General features: G+C 36.0%; 1 protein-coding gene across 2 annotated transcripts in view; it reads left to right on the top strand.

Moving 5' to 3' along the window:
• Positions 1-7,050, top strand: part of DSC3 (desmocollin 3) — a 46,886-nt gene extending 39,836 nt beyond the window's left edge. The window contains exons 15-17 of one of the 2 annotated variants that reach the window (XM_074340199.1): positions 1,345-1,602; positions 3,376-3,418; positions 3,498-3,601. In XM_074340199.1, coding sequence (XP_074196300.1) covers positions 1,345-1,602; positions 3,376-3,402 — 285 coding nt within the window. In that variant the 3' untranslated portion in view covers positions 3,403-3,418; positions 3,498-3,601. Of the gene's footprint in view, positions 1-1,344; positions 1,603-3,375; positions 3,419-3,497 lie in introns of both variants that reach the window. The other variant, XM_019741195.2, reaches the window with a different exon arrangement.
• Positions 7,051-25,009: the final 17,959 nt, after the last annotated feature.

A 25,009-nucleotide genomic window follows, 5' to 3' on the forward strand; every position in this document is an offset into this window, starting at 1 on the left:
TATTTTACTTGAATCCAATGAGTGCTTAATTTATTTGAACCAGTGTTTATCCTACTTTGATTTTTTTTCTACTTTGATTATTGACTTTTTTTTTTACCATACTTCTTTGCATGGCTTTAGAGTCATGCCTCTTTCGTTCTCTTTATTATCTCAATGACTATTCCAGATCAATTTTGTCACAGCTCTAATTCCTTTATCCACCCCTTAAAGGATGGTTTTATTCTTAGACCTCTTGTCTTTTAGTCTACAGTTTTCTCTGGATGATGTCATTTATTCCCAGGGCTTCAGCTACCACCCATATGGTAGTGACTCCCCGAATTCTATCTCCAGTCTAGATCCTAGCTCTCACCTGAGCCCCCCCCCCCCCCACATATCCATATACTCATCTTGGACATCCCACAAGTTTCTCAAGTTTACCATGTCCAAAACTGAATTGCTCATTCTCCTCTCACCCACAAGCTCTTCCTTCTTCCCCTATGTCAATGTGAATTCTACCATCGATCTAGTTGCACAGCAGAACACATACGGCAGGAATTATTCCTGACCCTCCCCTTTGCTGCCTCATCCATCTAACCACCAGTAAATTCTCTATGAAGTACATTCACTTCTTTTAATCATCACTGTTTCTACTTTGGCTTAGATCATTATCATTTTTCACCTAAAATAATTCAGTGATCTCTCTGATTACCATGACGTAATTTCGTTTCTTTCTTATTTGTCTTTCACATTATTGCCTAGAATGATTTAAAACCTACGTTCCTCCCCTGTTATGAAAACCCTTCTTCGAGTCCTCATAATCGCAGGATAGTCTACATTTTTTAGCATGGAATGTAGATCTTTATGTCTTTTGATCTTTTACAAACTTTCCAGCTTCCCCTCTCTCTCTGAATTCTATGCGGTAGCCATTCTCAACAGGCTGAAATTGAGGACCTCTAAAGCATCCTTTGCCTCTAGACCCTCTTGCATTTCTCAGTAAGAATCCTTCAGCTGAGTTTTCCAAGTCTACTACAGTTAGCATCTCTGGATTTGAAATTTAATGCTCTTTTTCTGTACTCCTATAGCATTCCATGTTCACCTACATATCAGCATAATCATATTCTTTAAATAACTGTCTATTTTTTGCCTTATTGGAATAAGAGCTTCTTGGAGCCACTGAAGGACCATGTCTATCTTTGCATCCCTAGATTGGCACATAATTGGAAAATGATAAATGTCTGTTGAATGAATGAAGGAATGAATTAATGAATGAATTAAAGGTTGAATAAATATTCTTTCTCCCTTGCCTTTTTGTGACTTTACTTGAAATCCATGTTCTCCCAGTATGAATGATCTATTTTATTTCAGTGTTCTGCCAATGGGTTTATGACCCAGACAATCAACCACTCCGGCCACGGTATTTGTGGCACTATGGGATCAGGAATAAAAAATGGAGGGCAAGAAACTATTGAAATGATGAAAGGAGGACACCACACCTTGGAATCGTGTCGAGGGCATCATCACACTCACACCCTGGATTCCTGCAGGGGAGGGCACATGGAGATGGACAACGCCAGATACAATTACTCAGACTGGCATAGTTTCACACAGCCCCGTCTTCGTGAAGTGAGTTTCCCTAAGCTATTTGACTCTGCAATTTAAGTGTCCAAGTAGAGAAAAATAGGAAATTGAAATTAACATATATATTTTTAAGAAACTGCTTTTCTGTATTCTTTATTGCATCCTCTTTCCCTCTCATTCTCTTGTTATTTTTACCCCCTGCTCTTTGGTTGTGTTACATTATTTAATATAAAAGATTTTATTTCATATGCCATATTCTCTTAATTTCTAAAATATCATGAAAAGTGGAGGTTTCTAATATCCCTCACTAAAGTTACATTTCAATTTTAGGTGTGTGTTTACCTTCCTTTAATATAGAAGAAGATGAAAAAACAAATCTCATTCCTCACAATCACAAAACTCCCCAAATCAAACCTCAGTTCCTCTGCAGAAACAAAGTTTCTGTACACAATTCTAGGATGAACGTTAAATAATATGAGCTAACTGAACTATTTTTAATATAAAAAGCACTGTGCAAACATAAAGTGTTTTATTCAGAAGAAAGCAAGGATGTGAAACAAGGGATTTTCCATCCTAACAGCACATCAAAATCCCCTGGGGAGCTTTAAAAAATATTAGTGCCTGTGCTCTACCTTGAAAGATTCTGATTGAATTGGTTTGGCTTTAAAAATAATTTTTTAAAACAATTTTTATGTAAAGCTCCTCAGTTGATTCAAATGTACAGCCCTGGTGGAGAACCACTGGATTAAATATTCTTTCTGGCACTAAATTTTCACTTCTTTGATCAGAGGTACCGTTGTAACCAGAAGTCCATCCAATCCTTTGAGGGGCTGCAAATGGGCAATCTTGTGACACAGCTCTAGCTTATTATATGTCCATGGCATTTTATTTTTCATGAAATTCAAGTATTAATCCTTTTTCTCTTTCTAGACAGTCATTTCATGTAATATCAGGTTGAGAAGGCGCAAAGCTTAAGAAGCTTAAGAACACTCTTAAGAGTGTTTTTCAGTGTGCCTGTCAGGTAATGGGATGTGAGGCTAAAATGGTCATGACAAAGGACAGTGGATAATGTAAGACAAGGAAATAAGCTCTGGCTGAGAGAGGGAATGGGCACACAGGGGAAGAAGGGAGGAGGCACCAGAGTGTGACAAATGACAGACAGGCCAGTGACAGACCATGAATGTAGATGTGGCTGAATGTTTGGCCTCTCCATTCCAAAGGCCAGGTTTGGGCATGTGGGTTATGCTATTTTTAATGTCACTGAAATTTTTTGAGCATCTTCATTTTGTCCTGTTTTGGCTATTTTGGAAACTTGATTCAGAAACCAATGAGGTAATTCTTACCGACTTTATAATTGCATATAATATGTAGTGATTTTAGGTAACATCTATTATCTATTTACTATGTGCTGGGCATAAGGGTATTTTTCATGCACTATTTCATCATTTAAAAATTATTCTGTGAGTCACAGTCTATATTCCCATTTTAGATGTGAGGAGAGGGAGACAAAAATATTTAGTAATTTGCTCAAAGTCATGTAGCTAGTTGGTAAAGTCAGAGCTATGACTCAGAATCAGGACTGTTTGACTATTGAAGCTCGAATTCCTAACCACTATGCATATTGTCACCATTCTGTGTACTGGCCTGATGTCTAGATCTAAATTTTAGGAATATGCATTTAATGATAATTTAAATGTACTTAAATATAACATTTGTATACGTGTTTTTGTATTAATATGGATTACTAGAAATGTAAAATATGCTGACTTTATGGTATGGCTGTGATATAGACCAATCATGTGCATTTTTTGTATGTAGGACTCCATTAGAGGACACACTGGTTAAAAATAAAACATAAAAGGTAAATAAAAAATAAATTTTATGTTCATATGTTTGTGTGTTTAAAACAATAATATAGTCCTTTTCTTTTTATTTTACAGAAATTGCATCTATGTAATCAGAATGAAGACCACGTCCCATCTCAAGATTATGTCCTTACATATAACTATGAAGGAAGAGGATCTCCAGTTGGTTCTGTAGGTTGTTGCAGTGAAAAACAGGAAGAAGATGGTCTTGACTTTTTAAATAATTTGGAAGCTAAATTTACTGCATTAGCAGAAACATGCACAAAGAGATAATGCTACAATGCTACAATTAGACATGCTTTTGTCAGATATTCTGGAAGTTTCCAAAAGGAATACTGTAAATTTAAATTTCAATTTCTAAATATATATATATGAATATATATGAAGTTTTCTAAAGTTTGAATTATGCTAATTACCAATTTGTATTTTCAAAACAATTTATTGCTTATCTTTTCCAAGAAATTTAAATGTTAAAACAGATTTTGCCTTCTTTACTTGTGAGTAAATGGACGACTAGCAAATCTCATGCTGCAGCATTGGAATTAAGGTTTATAAAGGACCTGCTCTCTTTAAAGATATTTTCCCAATATGTATATTGGGTAAGTAGTAGTCCAACAATAGCTAAGTTGTAATTAGTTGAATATAGCAGAATAGCTATCTGTTCTTGTTCCAGATTTAGATTTAAGTGGAATAAAATCATATCAACACTATAGCAAATTATGATGGATTTTTAGTTTTACAAAACCAGTAGTACCTAGTCAGTAGCCCCTAAGATTTCTAGAATTTTGTTTTCCTTCTGGTTAGCAACAATATCATGAAGAGCAGCCTTATCTACTCTATTGCCCTAATAAAATTCTCAAAAAGACATAGTCGCAACTTTAAACTACACCAGTAACTATAGAATAGACTAAAAAATTGTGTTGTTTTTATGCTTTTGAAAGTGTGTTCTATGGTACATAAAAGGGTTACTATGAAGAATATAAATTCCCTTATTCTCGAGAAACAAAATTATATTCACCATACAGGGAATTATTGTCCGTATTTTAATGAAACATACTAACAATCTTTATTGAGATTATAATCCCAAGTCTTAACATTTTTTTTCCCTGTGATTCAGGACTACTATCAATAACTTGCCAGAAATGAAAATTGTACTGAGAAAAAGTTGCTTTTCTTCTCTTGAGTCTTGTACTTTCATATTTTCATTTGCAAGTATAGCACATGTAGCTCTTGTTTTCTCTCATCAGTGGTCACTTGCAATTAGACTATGTTATCCTTAGATGATTGTTGTTCTGCCTTATAGCCTGAAGAAACAGACTCCAATCAGTTATAAGTAGCAACAAGAAATAAGCAGGCGTTTTCATTCACTACCATTTTCAAAGAAAATATATTACTCCTTCTTAAGGGAAATAAATATTACAAAATGCTGTAAAGAATCAAAAGAATATAGGGAAACTTAACCCCTAGGTGCAATTTAGTATCTTTCAAGATTGCTTAAATTTTTCAGTACTTCTCAAATTTGTTGTGATACCAGTAGAGCCTCTGGAAGATCTGTGGAATGCTCCAAGGAAATGACGTTTAAACTTAAAATAATATCTAAATTTATTGTAAATCTGTTATCACACTATTGTATAATGATTTCAAGTGATGGTTTAAAAAATAGAGAAGAAATACTAGGTATCACTGCTTGAAGAAAATTTTGGAAGAAAAACATTTAAGACTAAATTAACTTAAAAATTTTGCAACTTTGAATTGGGACCTGTTTCAGGCCCCTCTCCTGCCACACCCCTCAAAAATTCATTTGACAGTTTATTGAGCTAGCCTATGAAGTGGCAATGTTCTATAGAAATATAATTTGAACTGAATACACACACACACACACACACACACACACACACACATTTAACAAGAAATGAAAAACAAAGTGGAAGATGATGATAATTTAAAATGAGGCTGGGATGTGGTGTGTCCTACAATAGAAATCCAGGGTTTAAAGAGACAGCCTCATATGCTTACCTCTTATGTGCTGCATGATAGCTAAGCATATCAAGAAATAGTTCATGTACATTTGTGTAATTTGTTTAAAATCGTATACAGATAATTAGACTTTTCTGGTTTCAGTGGACATAAAAGGTAACCAGGTGGAACAGTAGGTTTACTTTGCAATCTATTTCTGCCCCTACAAATTAGGAGCAAAATGGTGAATGGCTGTCATGGCTAAGCCTCCCTGACTTCTGGTGACAGGGTTCCAGAGACGAATAAAAACATTTTTTAACTTAATTCTGGTGAAAATAAATCCTATATCACCATTTTCTTTCTCCTATCAACTGTCATTTGAAAAAAAAATTAGAGCTAAGTAACTACGTCCACTTGGCCAGATTTTAGAGAATAAGGAGAGTTCGGGGAGATATGACTGTCCTAAGACCGAAGCCCACAAATCTGTCACCATTTGCATTGTGTTCTTATCAGAGCCTGGGAAATACAAAATGCCATTTCCCTACTTACTACCCTATTGTAAAGGGGCATTGGTGTGAGTCAGCCCTCCCATCGGGGCCCCTTCTTTAGACTCTCTCCCAGTGCTTCTCATAGCACTTAGGTGGCAAATATTCCAGGTTGTCAATCACCTTTCAGTATGAATTAATTTTTATGAGTTTGCTTTCTTACGAGGATTTTTTAAATAATAGAATAAATAATAATGTTGAATATGTGAAAGAAAAAGACTGACTGTTCATTTGGGGGATATAGGGAACTTTGGTAGAGGAGAGGGTATTTGGGGGGGTCAGAGAGAGAGAGCACGTCATGAAAACCCAGGCCTTCAAAGCCTTGAGAGACTCCAAGAAAGGGATGTGAGTGGTAGTAAAGGCAACACTGGTTGCTTCCAAGTTTTCCCTAGGCCAGGCCCTTCCTTTTCCTTCTTTTCTTGGGCCAGTGGTAGCTGCCATTTGATTCTGGTGCAACATCACCAACCCTTCCATCGTGTCTAACCTTATTTGGAGTGTGGACTCCTGGAGAAGCGAGCTTGACTGCATGATGAGTCTGAAGGCAATTACAGGATGGGCCTGAATTCGTTGTGCAGAGCAAACAAGGCATTGGTGGCAAATGCTTCATTCCTTATGTAGCCCTCTGGGCACTAAGATAGAGGTCTTCAATTAAATGTGTGTCTAAACTTCTGTATTTGATGCTACATTTTCAGTGTTCTTATTTGCCCCCGAAATCTAGATTTTTCGGCTTAGACTGTTGAAAGGGTAATTTTTCTTTTAAAGTTTTCTTATTTTTTAATGTAAACATCATTGATGTGTAGTATTCTTCTTTCCTTATATGTGTAAGGTAAAAATTATGCTATTTTAGTGTGAAAGGAAATCTCTTTTTAAAGCTTTCATTTTTTTTTTTACAGTTCATGAATTTTTAATGTAAATGTACAGATTGTTTTTTCTTATTTTTTACGAGGAAGCAGCCAACTGTCTGTCTAAAATGCAGTGGGGTTTGTCTTGTGACATTTTTAACAGAGCTTTAATTTTGCTTTTAAAAAAGTTACTTTGTTTTTAAAGAAACATGGCAGGTGAAAATAGCAAAAATTGGGTATGTAAAGTAATACTTAATAGGATGTAATAAAACTATGTTAACTTGATTTGTTGTCTTTGCTGTATTTAGAGATCAATTCCAAGGTGATCATGTTATAAAATTGTGCTTAAGACTGGCACAGAATTGTCGATAATGCCTTTATTGTATTATTAGGGAATAGAGAATGGATAATTATCAGATTGTCAACATCATTAATATATATTATACTTTTGTGAGGAGATCACCATTTGGGGCACAACTTTACAAGTAATATCCATTTGTATCTCATCAATCTTTATCTATCTATCATCCATCTATCTTCTATCTATCTGATTTTGATTGGGTAAAGAAGAATTAGAAGGTAATTCTAATTACAGAGTGCTTCAGAAATAAAATGCTGATACAGGATTCTTAATGGGAGGAACAACGTAGTCAAGGGGAAACATTATGAATTAAAAAGAAAAAAAGGCAAGCCATATTTCCATCTTGGTTCTGCCACTTCGCCACTTATAGGATATACGAGTACATGAGTAGGCTTTGAGCTTTAATCACAACTGAGTTATGGTGCTGTGCACTCCACAGTGAATCTTTCATGCAGGTGTGTGTGTGTGTGTGTGTGTGTGTGTGTGTGTGTGTGTGGTTTCCCCACAAATGTAAGGCTGACCATATCAAAAATGTATGAGTTCTATCAAAAGCTTTAAATTTTAATATACTTTGAACCACAATTTCAATTTCAGGAACTTTCATTGTAATAATTTTTGTGTGTATATTTGGCTCCGAGAATGTTCATTGAATTTTTGTTTGTGATAGCAAAACATGGATAAATTTCAAGTGTCTAGCAGAACTGATTTGGTTAAATACTGTGTCATAGTGGTTGAGAAGCATGGACTCTAGATTCAGGCTGTTTGAGTTTGCATCCTGGCTCTGCCACGTACTGTCTTTGTGACTTTAGCAAGGCTACATATTCCCTCTCTTAGTGTTCTCATTTTTAAAATCAAAGTAACAATACTGACCTCATGGGTTTGTTGGGATGATTAAATCAGTATTTTTAAAGCACATAGAACATTCCCTGTACATAGTAAAAAATTTATAAATCGTAGGTACATAGGCAGTAAAATTATATGGTTGAATATACTACAAAATAATAGCTAATCTCTCTATAGAGAAAAGTTTATGCTTATACAGGAGAAGAAAAAAGACCTGAACAGATTGTTTCCAGACAATGAAACTATAGTTGATTTATATTTTGTGTTCATTTTTCTACAATGAACATTGAGAACATTATTATTATTATTTTTAAGGATTAACCCCAGCCCTACACTGCTTCTTCATGGCTCTTGTATTAGTTAGGATTAGGATTGGCTGCATGGACAGAACACTTAAAATGGCAGCGACTTAAACAGATAAGATCCAGATTAAGTTTGCGGGCCTCTCTAGTCATACAGTTTATTTGTTTGTTTAAAATATTTTTATTAAAACTATAGTTGGCATATAACATTATTTTAGTTTCAGGTGTATACCATAGTTATTCAACATTTATATACCTGAAGAAGTGATCACCGTGATAAGCCCAGCAACCATCTGACACCGTGACATGCTATCACATTATTATTGACTATATTCCCCATGCTGTACATTACATCCCCGTGACTTATTTGTTTTATACCTGGAAATTTGGACCACTTATTGCCCTTCACCTTTCTCACCCCCTTTTTAAATTTTTCAGCTACAATTGACAGTCAATATTACATTATATTAATTTCAGGTGCATAGCATGTGTTTAGACATTTACATAATTTAAGAAGCGATCTCCCTGAATAATCTAATACCCACCTGGCACTATACATAGTTATTACCATATTATTGACTACATTCCCTATGTTTTACTTTACATCCCCATGACTATTTTGTAACTACCAATTGGTACTTCTTAATCCCTTCCCCTTTTTCACCAACCAACCCTACACCCTCCCATCTGGCAATCATCAAAATGTTCTCTGTATCTATGAGTCTGTTTCTGTTTTGTTTGTTTATTTTGTTCTTTAGATTCCACATATAAGTGAAATCACGTTGTATCTGCCTTTCACTGTCTCACATACTCTACTCAGCAAAACACCCTCCAGGTCCATCTATGCCACCACAGATAGCAAGAATCTGTTTCCTTTCCTGGCTGAGTAATATTCTACTGTATGTATGTACCACCTGCTTTTTATCCATTCTTTCATCGACAGACACCCAGGCTGCTTCCACACCTTGGCCACTGTAAACAATGTTACAATGAACATATGGATGCATACATCCCCTTGCAGTAATGTTTTTGTTTCTTCAGATAAATACCCAGAAGTAGGATTACTGGGTCCTTCTTGTCTCCTGTTATAGCCTTTGTTTTAAAGTCTATTTTGTCTCATATAAGTATTGCTACCCCAGCTTTTTTTTTTTCCATTTCCATTTTCATGAAATAAATTTTTCCATTCCTTTACTTTCAGTCTGTGTGTGTCTTTGGATTTGAAGTAAGTCTCTTGTCTATTCAGACATCCTATGTTTTTTGGAACATTTAATGTACTTACATTGAAAGCAATTGTTGATATCATTGCCATTTTATTATTCACATTTCAATTTTTTTTTTCCATCTTAAAGAAGTTCCTCTAAGATTCCTTGTAATACTGGTTGGGTGGTGATGAACTCCTTCAGCTTTTTCTTGTCAGGAAGCTCTTGATCTGTTTTTTTATTTTAATTGATAGCCTTGCTGGGTAGAGTACCCTCAGTTGTAGGTCCTTATTTTTCATCAGTTTGAATATTTCTTGCCAATTTCTTCTGGCTTGCAAAGTTTCTGTTGAGAAATCAGCTGACAGTTTTATGAGAGCTCCCTTGTTGGTCACTAATTGCTTTTCTTTTGTTGCTTTTAGGGTTCTTTTTGTCTTTAACCTTTAGCATTTTAATTATGATGTGTCTTGGTGCTTGCCTCTTTGGGTTCATCTTTTTTGGAGACTTTGCACTTCCTGGGCTTGTATATCTATTTCCTTCACCAGGTTAGGAAAGTTTTCAGTGATTATTTTTTTCAAATAGATTCTCAATCCCTTGCTTTCTCCCTTCTTCTGGTATCCCTATAATGTGAATGTTGTTACACTTGATATTGTCCCAGAGGTAACTTAAACTATCCTCGTTTATTTAAAAATTATTTTTTCCTTTTGCTGTTCCGATTGGGTGTTTTCTACTACCTTGTCTTTCAAATCACTGATTTTGTCCTCTGCTTCACCTAGTCTGCTGGTGATTCCTGTTAGTGCATTCTTATTTTCAGTTATTGTATTCTTCACTTCTGACTGGTTCTTTTTTATGGTTTCTATGTCCTATTTTATGCTCGCTATCTCTCTGTTGATGTTCTCACTAAGTTCCTTGAGCATCCTTGTAACCATTATTTTGAACTCTGTCTGTGGTAGGTTGCTTGCCTCCATTTTGTTTAGCTCCTCTTTTGGAGTTTTCTCCTGTTCTTTCATTTGGGATGCATTTCTTTGTTTCCTCTATTTGGCTGCCTCTCTGTTTTTGTTTGTATTTACTAGGTAGGGCTGCTGTGTCTCCCAGTCTTGCTGGGTGGCCTTATGTAGTAAGGATCCTGTGGGGCCCACTGGCACAGTCTCACTGGTAACCTGGGCTAGGGGCTCCAGGAGTGTCCCTTGTGTGGGTTGTACATGCCCGCCTGTTATAGTTGAGCTTTGATTGCGGTTGGCATGTGAGTGGGTGTATTGACCCTCAGGCTGACTGGCTGTGGGGTTTGGCCACATCCACAGCTAATTTGCAGGGGCTTACCCCACAAAGCAGGATTTGCCCCAGTGGGCTCTGGTGCCTGTTGAGAATGCCCTTTGTGTGTGACACTTTTGGGGCTAATTGGGTGGTGCTCTGATGTGGACTGAAGCCAACTTCCAAGTATGTTGGTTCTGGGGCCGCTTGGAAAGGGCTGCAGTGCAGGTCCAGGTCAGCTACTGCCTGTGACCAGCCGCAGAGTAGCCAGTAGGAGATACAAAGTGATCCACAGTTTTTTGCTGTCTGTGCTAAACCTGGAGGCATATAGGAGATGCCACACTGGGAACTGAGGACAGCTGCCACACCCCAGCCACACTGGGTCTGGGGTGGCTCCTAAAAAAGCCAGGACACTTTGAGGCCTGCTGCCACCTACCAGCTCCTGTAAGGTTCAGCCCCGGATAAAGCTTCCTATGATTCTCAAGTTGGGTGAGGCAGGGTCTCAGCGAGTCAACAGGGTGGAGCAGTGGAGCTCACCAGATCTGTGGGGTGGACTCAACAAAGGAAAGATGGCACCTGCCTGCTGGCTACACAGGAGAAGAGCTCCACACAGGGAAAATGGGGACTATCCCTCCAGTTTTCACCCCAAAGTTACACAACTCAGTCTCTCCCCATATGTGTCTGATGTCCCCAGACTCACCACCGAAGCCCAGAATGAGTACCTGTTTGGGCCATTTAAAAGGATGTCTGGGTTTCCTGTAGCATTCTGTCCCACCTAGATGGTTGGAATCCCCACTGTTTTTCACAGCCAGAAGTTGTGGAGGCTCCTCTTTCTGGCACCAGTACTCGGGGATGGGGAGTCTGGTATGGGTAGCTGGGGTCCTTCGCTCCTGTGTGGGGAACCTCTGTGGCTGACCTATCTCTCCAGATTTTCAACCCCCACACATGGGTGTGGGATCAACCTGTTTCACATCTCTGTCTCTCCTACCAGTCTTGACGTGACTTCTTTATATCCTTAGTTATAAAACTTCTGTTCAACTAGACTTCAGATGGTTCTTCAGGTTGATTTTTCTATAATTTAGTTGTAATTTTGATGTACTCACAGGATGAAGCAAGCACAGCATTTATCTACTCCACCATCTTGGATCTCAGGTCCATACAGTTTATTTTGATTCCATCTACTTGAACCTTAAAACTTTCATTTTCCCTTTACTTTTTAAAAATTGTGCTAAAATTTGCATAACATAAAATTCACCATTTTAGTCATTTTAAAGTGTTCAATTCAGAGGCATTCAGAACATTCGGGATGTTTCTCAACCATCATCACTAGGTTCCAGAACATTTTTACCTCCCCTAAAGGAAATCTTTAAGCAGTCACTCCCATGTCTCCATTCCCTCAGATCCTGACAACTACTAATATATTTTCTGTCTCTATGGATTTGCCTATTCTGGACATTAAATATAAATGGAATCATATAATATGTGTTCTTATGTGTCTGGCTTCTTTCACTGAAATTAAATATTTTGTGCATCCCTTTACTTTGGAAAGAAATCCTCAATATCTGAAAGTTTGTGTTCAGAATTTCTCAGAAACAAATATGACTATCAGCTATTTACCAAATTCAAAATGAATCTTTTTTTGTGAAAAATCACATGTAGTAAAACAAAAATAGACCCGTTAATAAGTATAGCCATGTGTCCTAATATATGTTATCTGTAGAAGCATCATATCTTCTTGAAAAAAATTTAGAGCTATAAAAATAGGCCACTGTTAATAGTCACAGAAAACTGACAATGCAGATACTATAACTGGTACAATTTGATATAAACTGCCCATTGATCAAATGAATCAATTTTGCATTGCAAAATGCAAATAAAAATTTAGTCTTATTGAAACAATTTTAATTAAATAATATAGAAAACTGGAAAGAGTTTATCTTTACAAGAATTTGTAAAATCAAACTAGCTTAATTTTATATGAAGTGGAAAATGTTTTTCTGGAGAGAAATATATCAATCTGGTCATAACTCTAATATCTATAGTCAAAAATACAGAGGAAAATGTTCTAAAGTATTGAAGCTCAGGTTGAAAACTTGCTTTATCCTCTCTATTCAGTTCTGAACTACCCAAATGAATCCATCTTTCTCACTATCTTTGTATTTATCAGCCCTATACACCCACCAGCATACTCTCTAAAGTAGAGTCCATTCTGGAGTGTAGTCGTTGCTGAAAACACATGCTACATTGCAGTGCTGAAATACTTTCTGTGTGATACCACCGACCATCTTTAGGATGAGCCTGTCTAGATTTTCTATATTCATGACCAAGAAAGGTCCATGCTAAGTAGCCTCTGCTTGAAAATTAGTTAACCAAAAAGTGACAGCATCATATCTACTGAGAAACTATGATATTTACCAATATGCACTCTCCCCCGGTCTGTGCCTTACTGAGTTTCAAGAGGCTCTTGAGCCCCTGACCCTGTCTATTGGCTGCCCAACTTTGTGCTTGTGGGAGAGCAGCGAAGCCACATGATTCAGCTGAGGGCAGTGTGGGTGGTGGTGGAAAAACACTTATTATTTATTTATTTTTTGAAAAATTATGTCTTTATAATACACAGGAAATTTTTGTAACATGTTTTTATTTCTGTGCTTATTTTCCAACTCGAAGCCCATTTAAGCTATGGATTCTTTCCAGGTTTATTAGATGCTCTGGAAGTGTGCCATAGAATTAGCACATAGAGACTCCAGATCTCAAGCACCCAGGTGACTACTCAGAGTAGGAGCTGCCTTGGTGACCACCTGTGTGAGTGAATGACCAAGCATCAGATGCTCTCCCTACCCAGTTCCCTTTGATATTCTACAGGAGTAGGTGAACCTACACTCATCCCCAGGAAAGGGGGGTGGAAATAAAATCCCAAATGACATATTTATTTTCTGCCACTTTGGCTCAATAAAGACTTGAAATAGACATTGAGTAAAAGAAAAATAAAAGGAGTTATATTTCTGGAACATAATAGAAGTAAATTGAGATTATTTTCTATTCAAATAAGCAATTGGAGATTACTGAAAGACGGGTAAGAAACTTGCTTTTCTTGTATTCATATACACAACATTTTCTTTATCCATTCATCTATTGATGGACATTTAGGTGTTTTGACCTTTGTGAATATTCCACTGTTGTGAATAGTGCTGCAGTGAACATGGATTATAAATACAGAGGGTGCCAAATATATATATATATATATATATATATATATATATATATATATATATATACACACACACATTTTAAGAAAGAAAAAAAAAATTAAAATTGTAATACTCAATACATACCGATAACAAAAGATGAATACAAGTCACATTTGACTTCTACAATTACAAGAGGTGCTCAAAATGGTTACCATCAGCATCCAGACACTTCTGAGTACAGCGAACTACTGGTTGACCAATGTTGTCCAAAGTATCCATTTGTATACATTTTTTTGTCACCCAAGGTATACCTTTAAGATTCTGATTTCAATTCTTTTGGATAAATAACTATAAATGAAGTTTCTGTATCATATACGGTAGTTCTATTTTTATTTTTCTGAGGAACTTCCATACTATTTTTCACAGTGGCTTCCATTCAACCATAAAAAAGAGGAAAACCATGTCATATGTTACATGTATGAAACTTGAGGACATTATGCTAAATGAAATAAGCCAGTCACAGAAGGACAAACACTATATTCACATATAGTTATATGAGGTATCAAAAGTAGTTAAATTCATAGAAAGAGAAAATAGAATGGTGGCTTCCAGCGACTGTGGGGAGGAGGTAATGGGGAGTTGATGTTCAATGAGTATAGAGTTTCAGTCATGCAAGATGAAAAAGTTTTAGAAATCTGTTGTACAACACTGTGCTGATAGTTGACAATAGTATATTGTACACAAAAACATTTGTTGAGGGCAGGTCTCATGTCATGTGTTTTTCACCACATTGGAAAAAAAAGGAACCACACTCTGTTCAGGATAAACTGGTTTATGGTATTCTTTGGGTGAGGTAATTTCCATGCTTCCTCAGAGTAGAGAGGCTTGTGTTTTACCTTTGCCTCCGGCTCCCAGCGTCCCTGGCTCCTTTTCAGGTATCTACAAGAAGGTGAACACACCCTTCAGTCACTCAGACCTCTCCTTGAAACACAACCAGAAGACACACACCTGGGCCTGCACAAACACGTGGGCAGTGCCAGAGAAGCACGTTGTTATTACATCTGACTTCAAAAGCAGAACAACTTTCAGAAGCTAATCTGAAAAAAAGCCAGAGCAGCTAGACGTTGGCTGAGATACCTGCAACCTCTCTTCTGTAATCATTCTCTGTTTCCTGTGCACAATGCAACCATAGTGGGAAGAAAATATTCCTTTTGGATATTATCAGCTAGTGTTTTACATTAGGGAAAGCTAAGAGATGCAGTGTATTTCCAGAGGAAAACCTAAATATTTGTTATGCATTCCCACAAATTTTTAAAATTGATTTATGATTTTCTTTTCAAAATACATTAAGCTAAATATATACTGTGTGATATAAATGTATACACATTTATTTTATTAAAACATAGGTTCCCATTTTAACTTTAATAGGTTCACTTCCTATGTAGAAGTATATCTCAGTCTCTGGAGTTAAATTGCGTTACTGGTTACAGAGTTGTGCTGAGAATCGGTATTCTGGCTCATAGACTATGCAAGTTTCTCTGACATGGTATGACAGGTTCCAAGCTGAAGTACAATTTCACAGAGATTCCTAATACATTGAAATTTATGGGTTTTATTCTTAATATGAATCATCATAGATAAGGTAAAGCAGATATATAATGATATAAAGTAGTTTGGGAAAATGCAAGAAAATAGCTTAAGTATATTAGGCATAGAAGGACGAAAAAATAGAGAGAAAAAGAGTGATGAGGATTTTCTTAGAATCAGATTGGTTCAGTCCCAGTTTCGTTCTGTGATTCTAATTTTATGAAGCTGGATGTATCTGATCCACAAAGAAAATGGTGCCTCAGAATTAAATATGAATACTTTCCTCAGTTCAATTTTTTGAAACACTGTATTTATTCTTCAAAAGGAAGCTTTACTCACCTCACCCTCTTGATTTAGAAAGGTCATATATCATTTAGAAGAAATTATGTGTTATATATATGTTAACCTGGGACACAAATAATATCCAGGATCACAAGTTCAGATGTGGAAAATATATCAACATTTTTCATAACTTAATTTGCCTTTATGTTGACACTCCCCTCATCCTCTATTTAGCAGAGTGGCAAAAATGAAACAAAAAATGAAATTTTATCCATTATATGAAAATAAGCATTTTCTGTCACTCTTTTATACATAGATTATGTCCAAGTTTCAGAGAGTTTCTGATACTTTATGCAATTGGGGATGAGAGTGAAAGGTTTCTCTTTCTGAGACCTTGAGATCCAGTTTGCAGCGTCTCCTTTTTTCTTTTATTTAATTGTATTTACTAATACTTGAAAAAGTTGTAAGCTCCGTGAAGCCTATCTTTCTGATCAGATTTGTTAGGTAATCTAATTAAGCAAATTATTATCTCCAGCAACCAATTGGACTAATTTCCTATCTCCAATCTATACACCAACACACATACCAAACATGCAACAATAAAATAAGATTATTATCTTGATAGATGAGGATCTGACAACTTTGGAACAATGATCCAAAGAAAAGGACAAAAAAATAAAAACAAAAACACACATGTATACATAAATTAAAAAAACCTTCAAATTTGAATGCTATTTATGTTCTAAATAGGTACAAACATTGTTTAGTTCAGCATGAGAAAAGTATTTAACTTGCCAGGTAACTTGGATAAACTACTTAATCTGACTGTGCTTCAATTTATTGTCTGAAATAAGGCCATTCATTCATTTATTCATTTACTGACGGTTATTTCTTAGTCAACTACCACATGCCAAACATAGTTCTAGATGCTAAAGATACAGCAGTGAATAAAATAGCCAAAGGCTGTGTTCTCATGACAATTAAATTCTGAACAGAAAGCGGATGCAGATAATAAACAAATGTACAAATACGAGGTCTGACACTTAAGTTCGCGAATTCATCCTTGAAAAAGTGCTACATTCCTCAGTGCTGAATATCACTATGGTCACCTTCGAAGTACTCCCCTTGGGAAGCTATGCACTGACACCAGCACCTCGTCCACCCTTCAAAGCGATTTTGGAACTCCTTTTCTGGAATGGCCATCAGAGCTGTCATCGTATTATCCTTGATGTCCTGAATGTCATCAAAATGCCTTCCTTTCAATATTTCCTTTATCTTTGAGTAAAGAAAGAAATCATTGGGGCCCAGATCAGGTGAGTAGGGAGGGTGTTCCAATGCAGTTATTTGTTTACTGGCTAAAAACTCTCTCACAGATAGTGCCGTGTGAGCTGGTGCATTGTCGTAATTCAAGAATTGTTGGCATAAAGTGCAGGTCTTTTTTTTTTTTTTTTCATGCAGCCTTTTCAGCACTTCCAAATAGTAAATTTGGTTAACTGTTTGTCCAGTTGGTACCCGCAGGGGATGATGAATAATCCCTCTGATGTCAAAAAAGTTAGCAACACCATTGCAACAAGTTCGTGAATTTAATTGTCAGACCTCTTACGTATAAACTATGACATGCATTAATAAATTCTATGCAGAAAAAAATAAAGCAGAATACGGAACATAGAAAATCACAGGAGATTTTTATTTCATTAAGAATGGTTACAGAAGACCTTTATAATTGATGACATTTGAGCAAAAACCTGAAGGAAGTGAGTGAGCAAACCATGTGACTATGGGGTCCAGGGAGGAGAGAGTATGTTCTGAGGAAAGAGAACAGCTAACACAGATGCTCTGAACTACTGTGTTTCTCCGAAAATAAGACCGGGTCTTATATTAAGGTAGGCTCCAAAAGACGTATTAGGGCTAATGTTCAGGGGATGTCATCCTGAAAAATCATGCTAGGGCTTATTTTCCGGTTAGGTCTTATTTTCAGGGAAACATGATAGGATTTTGCACGGTGTGTTCCATAAAGCCAATGCAGCTGACCTTGAAAGGAAGAGCGAGTAGGAGGAGGTGGGGAGGAAGGGTCACAGTGGGAAGCCAGATCGAATAGGGTTCTGAGGCTATAATGGTTTGAGATCTTACACTGAATAAGGTGAGAACCTATTGGAGGGTTTTGAGCAGAGTAGAGACATGAGTTATAACAGTACCTACATCGTAGGTGAAATGAGTTAATACATACAAAGGTTTTCTTCTTCATTTTCTTTTTCTCTCTCCTTCATTTCCTCTTCCTCTTCTTTCTTCACATTCTTTTCTTCTTTTTCTTTTCTTCTCCTCAATTCCTTCATCTCCCTCATTTCGTCTTCTTTTTGTCCTCCTTCTTCTCCTTCCTTTTTGTTTTATATTTTCTGCTTCCCTGAGTTAGAACTCAGTTTGCATCCTAGTTTTGCCACTTCCATATCCCCTCTTTTGCATTTTGCTGGAAAACCCATGTGAATAGTTTTGGAATATTACAAAGAATACATTAAAAGACATGAACCAGCAAGTGTTTCTGAGAACTTAAGCTGCCGATATCAGATTTAGCATCTTGTTCCTCTTCTAATAATGGGAATATAACTTGTCTTCTAACATGAACTCATAGTTAACTCTCTGTTTCTTTTTTTTTTCTTTCCTCTGTTTAAAATCAAATGCCTTATTTCACACACCATAAAAGCTCAGTGCAATTCATGTGTGTGGTGGATAGCTACTTATAAGTGCTTTCTTCCTGCGACTGCTGCTTATAAAAAACATGAATCAAATAAGTGTACTTGAGATGGTTTCTATGAGAAAATTATTTATTTTTCATACCTTGCCAACCTTGCATGAAAATGTCAGTTTGGGGCTATGGTCTATTCTCCTAAAATTCTAGTTAAAAGCAATAAGGTTAAGATTTCAGGATAGAGATCAATTTAAGTGGCTTTTTTTCCCCTATGTTTTTATTAGCTACCAAAAATAATACTTGCTAAACATACAGGTGTTGTCCACCCTCATTTCATATATCTATTGGTAATATGATATTTTTTCCCCAAAATCAGTTCCAGAATTCTTGCATTTTGAGGAGTCAATGGGAATTTTTTTCCAAGCAGAGTTGTAGCTTTTACTATTTTCACTATGACCTTTGAGGCAGAAATCATGGGCAATAATGTGGTACCAAACGTATTACTTTATTTGAAGCAGTTTTAAGAGGTAGGTCCTTTTCTATTTTTTAATAACAACATTACACAGGAAGTTGGCATAATTTCTGCAGTCAAATACTCTACTACTGCGCTATAGCCTCAGTGGCATAATTTCTGGACTTAGAAATTCCTCAGAAGAATTTTACAAAGTATTTTTTTTTTTTTTTTGGAAGTGACATACAACTCTTGTAAATTTCTTGTCAGAGACTTCACTCTGAATACAATGAGAATCCACTGGTGGTTTTTAATCAGAGGAGAGATATGAGTTATGATTCCAGTACTTACCTTACTGGATTACTCTGAATATTAACTGAGCTAGCCCATGTAAAGTTCTTAAAACATTGCCTGGCTTGGAGTGAGCATTCAATAAATATCAGAATTTGTGTGGTTATTTAATATTACCACATCTAGAGTTAGAACTGGATTTGAATTCCCAGTTTCATCACTTCCTGGAGTCCCACATCTTATGATGCTGTAAAGGCCCTCACAATGAGTTGAGTGACCTCAGTATGTGGACTCTATGAAAAACACGTCAAGGGGCCTAAATGAACAGGTTACATTTAGAGCCCTAATCTTTATCACTATTTGGCATTTTATTCCTAGTGGTCCAAGAACTTAAACAAACAAAAAATGTATTTGATGATTAATTACCTGAGTGGAGTGGCACAAGTTTAAGATGCTCTGTTTCTAGTGATGATATTACACTCTACATGGTATAGTTTATGCCCGGTAATGATCCTTGATCAAATTTCTTTTATTAGCTTAAAATACCTTGACTCTTTCAATGCAACTAAAGATGTTTTTCTTGTCTGGGAAGAGTAAATCCCTTTAGCATTAAGTGAAATGAAATGTATTAAGTCAGCTTGTTGAGGAGGTTCCTGGGGATGGAAGGGAGGGCATAATCACTTTTCCTATTGAAAACCCTCTTTTTCTGTTCAGCTTCTTGTAATTATGGTGTATCCATGTTATGCTTTCTATAATCCTGCATTCCTTGCATCTATGAACTAATCTGGGTCTTCTATGGTAACTACTTAATCCAGATGCAATATAATTTTTGAAAGCAAAATCTAAAGTTTTTGCATGTTGAAATGAGCTCTCACTTTCAAGGATTGTGTTTTTATTGGCATTTTCTGAGATTTGCTCCACTGGTCCTTTCAATTCACTGCTTTTCTCTTTTTTAGAAAGTTTCTGTTTGATTTCAGCCACTTTTGGTAGCCTTTGTATATATTTTGTTGGCTAAGGATTATATCTGTATGTTTATTTTTTATTGATGTGTAATAAACTACCACAAATGTAGTGGCTTAAAATAACACATATCTGTTATCTCGATTCCATGGGGCAAGAGTGTGAGTGCAGTTTAGCTAGATAGTCTGCTCAAGGCTTCACAAGTGTGCAATCAAAATCTCAGCTGGGCTGCATTCTCATTTGCAGGCTTGAGAGGGAAGAATTACTTTCAAGTTCTTTCAGGTTGTTGGCAAAATTCATTTCCTTGTAGCTATAGAAATGAGTGCCCCTGCATTTTGTTGACTGTTATCTTTATAGGTTGGCTTCAGGTCCTATAGTCCAAGCAAGTTCCCTGAAGCCACTCCAGTTCCTTGTCACATGGGTTTCTTCAACACAGCTGCTTACTTTGCTCTCTCTCTAGCCTGCAATGTCGGCATCTTATATAACAGAGCCTGATCATGGATGTGACATTCCATCTCCTTTCCATGTCCTATTGGTTAGAAGCAAATCATAAGCTCAAGCTGCACTCTGAAGGAGGGATGACACTAAGGCACAGACACCAATAAATCACTGGGGGTCACCTTTGGGGCCGTCATCACAGTCTTTTCCTGAAAATGAAGTTGCAGGGTCTTATGTCATTCTGTTTTGTTTTTGATGTTTCTTATTGTGCTCTTATGAATTCCAGGAGGAAAGGTAGAAAAACACTGACTTAGACCTCGATGTTCATACTAGACCTCCATTTATAGAAAATGTAATGATTTGTTGAAAGATAGTATTTCTTTCAACCATATTATATTTTCTTTTTTTCTCCCCCTGGACACCTTGGAAATGCTTAAAACACTTACAGCATTACATTTCTCTCTATATATATGTGTATATTTTGATGAGGCTCAGCAATATGTCTGTTTTTAAAAGAAATACCTCTTTCTCTTTTTAAAACATACAGTTTAAAATACCAGTAGTAGCATTGCCTCGATATTTCAAATCCTTTCTTATGTTTTTGGAGATTTCTTACATTTCTATATTTAAAGAAATGACACTTGTTCTTCTTAGAAACTATAATATGTGGACATTCTTTGTGAAAGTAATTTTCAAAGTTGTGTTGATTTAATCAACCCAATTAACATTGTAATTATGAGATATCCTCAAAAGTAGTCTTCAAAGTTGGTTTTGGCTTTCAATTACTTTTTCAATTAACTAAGAAATGCTTCATGGATAAAAATTTGTCCAAATAAGACCTTTGAGAATAAAGGGTTTGTTTTGAGAGAATCACAAACCAAGCAGTTTTAAAGGATTATTTTAACAATGAAACAAGTGTAAACATTGGAGAGATATGAGCTACTTTATGGTTTTGACAGTCTATAAGAGTGTTCCAAAATGGCAATATCCACACAAGTCAATAACTGCTCAATATCATGATAAATTTTCCTGTGCAGGTATTTCGTAAATATCTTTAATTATCCCAGTATACTTTATTATGTTCTGGTTTTTAAAAAATAAGTATTATTATAACAATGATACATGCTCATCATTAAAAATTATGAACATTCAATGAAAAGTAACAAAATAACAAAATCCCCATATTTTACCAATGTGAACTATCCTAATGAGAGACCTTTTCTATTTTTATGGTAACAAAGCTTCATCCACCACTTGGCCTAGAGTCCTGGAAAATGAAAAGCTATCTGTGATCTTCCTGACTAAGCTGAGATCTCAAGGTGAACTGCAAGGACTTCCTACTCTCAGTGGTTTTTCCTTTGTCATTTGCAGTGCTGCTCACTCCTAGTGTCAGCCAGACTATCTTAGAATTGAATCCTATTAGTAGAAATACTCAGAACAATTTTTATAACTTATATTATTTTCTCAGTACTCTCTCGGGTGTCAGAGCTACGTTATACGTAAAACCCACAAATCTCTTCTTTCTTTACTTTGGTTTTATTTTTCAAGGTTCTGAGCATGTAATTAAGTTTCATTCCTTATTTCTTTGCAACTGGTGAATGCATTTTAACTGGTTTTATACTAAATTATGTTGAACTAGGTCTGAGGACAAACCATTATTGATTTATCTGGGTGTGTACCCACTAGCATTGTTTACCAACATCAAAAATCTTTTATCTACATGCATTAAATTTATATCATGCCAAAAACCAAAGAGTTTTCAATAATAAGCATTACAAATTATCTGTCATTGGCTCGTGAAAACAATGGTAATGTTTGAACAAAATATTACGTTGGTCAATTTTTAAAATATATTAAGGATGAGTTTATACCAAAAAGCTTATTTAAATAAGTCAGCACCTAGTCATTTAGCTCATTTTTATTTTTACTTATTGTCTGTTTAGTTTTTATAAATATGTTCTAGTGGGGAAAATGTCAAAAAACTCTTGTTATTTCAGTAATGTTTCCACATTATAAATAGTTTCTCCCAAAATGAATTTCAAATATAGATATGGTTTCTTTCCATTAGAGAAAGTGCCAGATGAAATATTTTTAAAATATAAATATTTATAAATATTTCAAGACCATATTTTAAGCTACCATGTTTAATATGGGCATTTTCTTTTCCATAAAGGTATGCATTTTTAATCTCTGAAAATAGTGAGGCTAGAAGGAGTGTCCAAATTGAGAAGAGTAGTGAATCCTAATAAGACACAGATATTTTTCTGATGCTTGGTGGTGAATGGGGTGTCCGATATTGAAAAGGTGAAGGGTGGTTGATGAAAAAAAGAAATACATACAAGGTGATAAAAGGCAACATTTGAGAATGTGGCCAAGATCTTCAGAAGAAAACAATAGATTGATAGCAAGAGAAATGATAGAAAAACATCCTAAATTGTGACTTTGAAATCCAAAACCAGAGTCAGAAATTTATGAAATAAACTAATACGGACAGAAATATAAAACAAAATAGCCATGATTCTTATCTAAAAGAATAATATCTATGCCAGAGTTTAGACAAAGCAAAGAAAAAACTAGAACTCTGCAAGCAAAAGCATTCAAGGGGACAGACAGTATTTAATCTGAAGATTTAGGTTATTTTATATCACAATAGAATCTACTGGAATTAAGGAGAGTTTTATTGGAGTCCAATGGGAAAGAAATTTTCATCAAGAGAAGCAAAATGAAAAACAAATAAAAAAGAGAGAAGGAGAGGGAATTTTCCAGCTACAATTTAAAGATAGAGTGGACCAGCCAGATAACTTGAAGCCATGAGTTTGTGCTCATGTGCTGATGTGACTATATACTTAAAATAGCGGTACATGCAGAAACACAGTAAACAAAGTGGAAAGAAGCAGGTACAGCTGTCATGAAAGCAAAGTATGGAAAAATATCTAATATTCACTGGCAAGATGTAGGTAGTGCTGGTTGAGAAAGGACAATTGAAATTAACCTAGTCAAATCAGACCAGGGTGCACACTCTACACGTTCTCATGTGACACTGATTGACTGTGAATGCGTCTTCAATTTGTGTCTCAGCTGCTAATGGATAAAATCTATATTTTTATATGTGACCAATGAATGCTTCTCCTGATCATGTGAGCATTCTTTTCTTCTTTAAAATTTGCTGAAAGCAGAAGCGACAATTGCAACCAACTTAAACTGAAAGAAAATATGATATTTTAAAATCTATTAACCTAAAGCATCCTTGTTACAGCAGGGATGCTGTGTACATAAGCAGAGAAGGATCTCAGTTGTCGGGTGTCACAGTCCATTTTATACTCCTGTTTTTTACTATTTGTTATATAGACATTGATTATCCAGCATCTGCTCTAGGAATACAACCAGGAAAGAGAGGCCTGAAGCTGGTACAATGATGGTGAAGGGACATGCGGTTACAGTCTTTCATCTTATGATGTCAAAAAATTTCTTTGAGTCAAATTCAAAGGCCTGAAAAGCTGTCACTGAGATTGACCTAGAACCATGTAAAACGTCCATTCCCCCTTCCTTCTGTTGTACCTTCCTGTAGTGCATAAGCTCGAAAGATACAGGTTATATCTCTCGGATTCTCCTGCATTTAGGGTTTTGGCTATAATTTAGGTTCCACCCATTAGATGCCCTTGCAGAGGCCTGGATTCTGTTTTTTCTGTGCTTTTCTTTTGAAAATAAGTCTTTTGGAGGTACCTTATTTTCAAGCAACAGCTTCCTGACAATTGATGCTAATTGATTGTGGTTTTGTTCTGATGCTGGTAATTTCATGAATATGGCGGTGGTGGCTTTCTCCTAGAGCCAGGCACTGTAGAAGCAGATTTCATGGTGATTTTGGTCTTCAGTGTGGCTCTATATTTTTTCCTACATATTTCAACTGTTCAGTTCAATTCAATTCAGTCTATTTCCTTAGGCTTCACAGCAAATCTGTAAACACATAATTCCTTCATAAATCTCATTGCTAAAACTAGCTTAAGTGTATTCTGTTTTCCCCAAATCCTGACCTATGTGGCCCCTTGTTCCATGATGAGTCCAAATACCTAATATTATTGTTGCTTCAATCAGTGTGGTTAAATACTGGTGAAGTTAAATATCATCTAGACTTTAGGTGGCACTGAAATTTTGAGACTGGCTGCTGAAATGTGCACAGTGACTGATTATCTCTAGTGTGCATGGGTTGCACCCTATCCAATGCATTCACTATTCAATGCTGAACCATTTTCTCACTATTCCTTTGGATTAAGACTTAAGACATTTTGTCAGATCTCAAAGATATGGTTGATGTGTCATTCCAGTTAGCCAGGCAGATTACAATCTGTGTTGTGTGTAAGAATGTGTGTGGTAAGAAGTTAAAACAGGTCTTCAGCATAACCAAAGTTTCATC

Source organism: Rhinolophus sinicus, linkage group LG09 (genome assembly GCF_036562045.2).
Source record: "Rhinolophus sinicus isolate RSC01 linkage group LG09, ASM3656204v1, whole genome shotgun sequence".
NCBI lineage: Eukaryota > Metazoa > Chordata > Mammalia > Chiroptera > Rhinolophidae > Rhinolophus > Rhinolophus sinicus.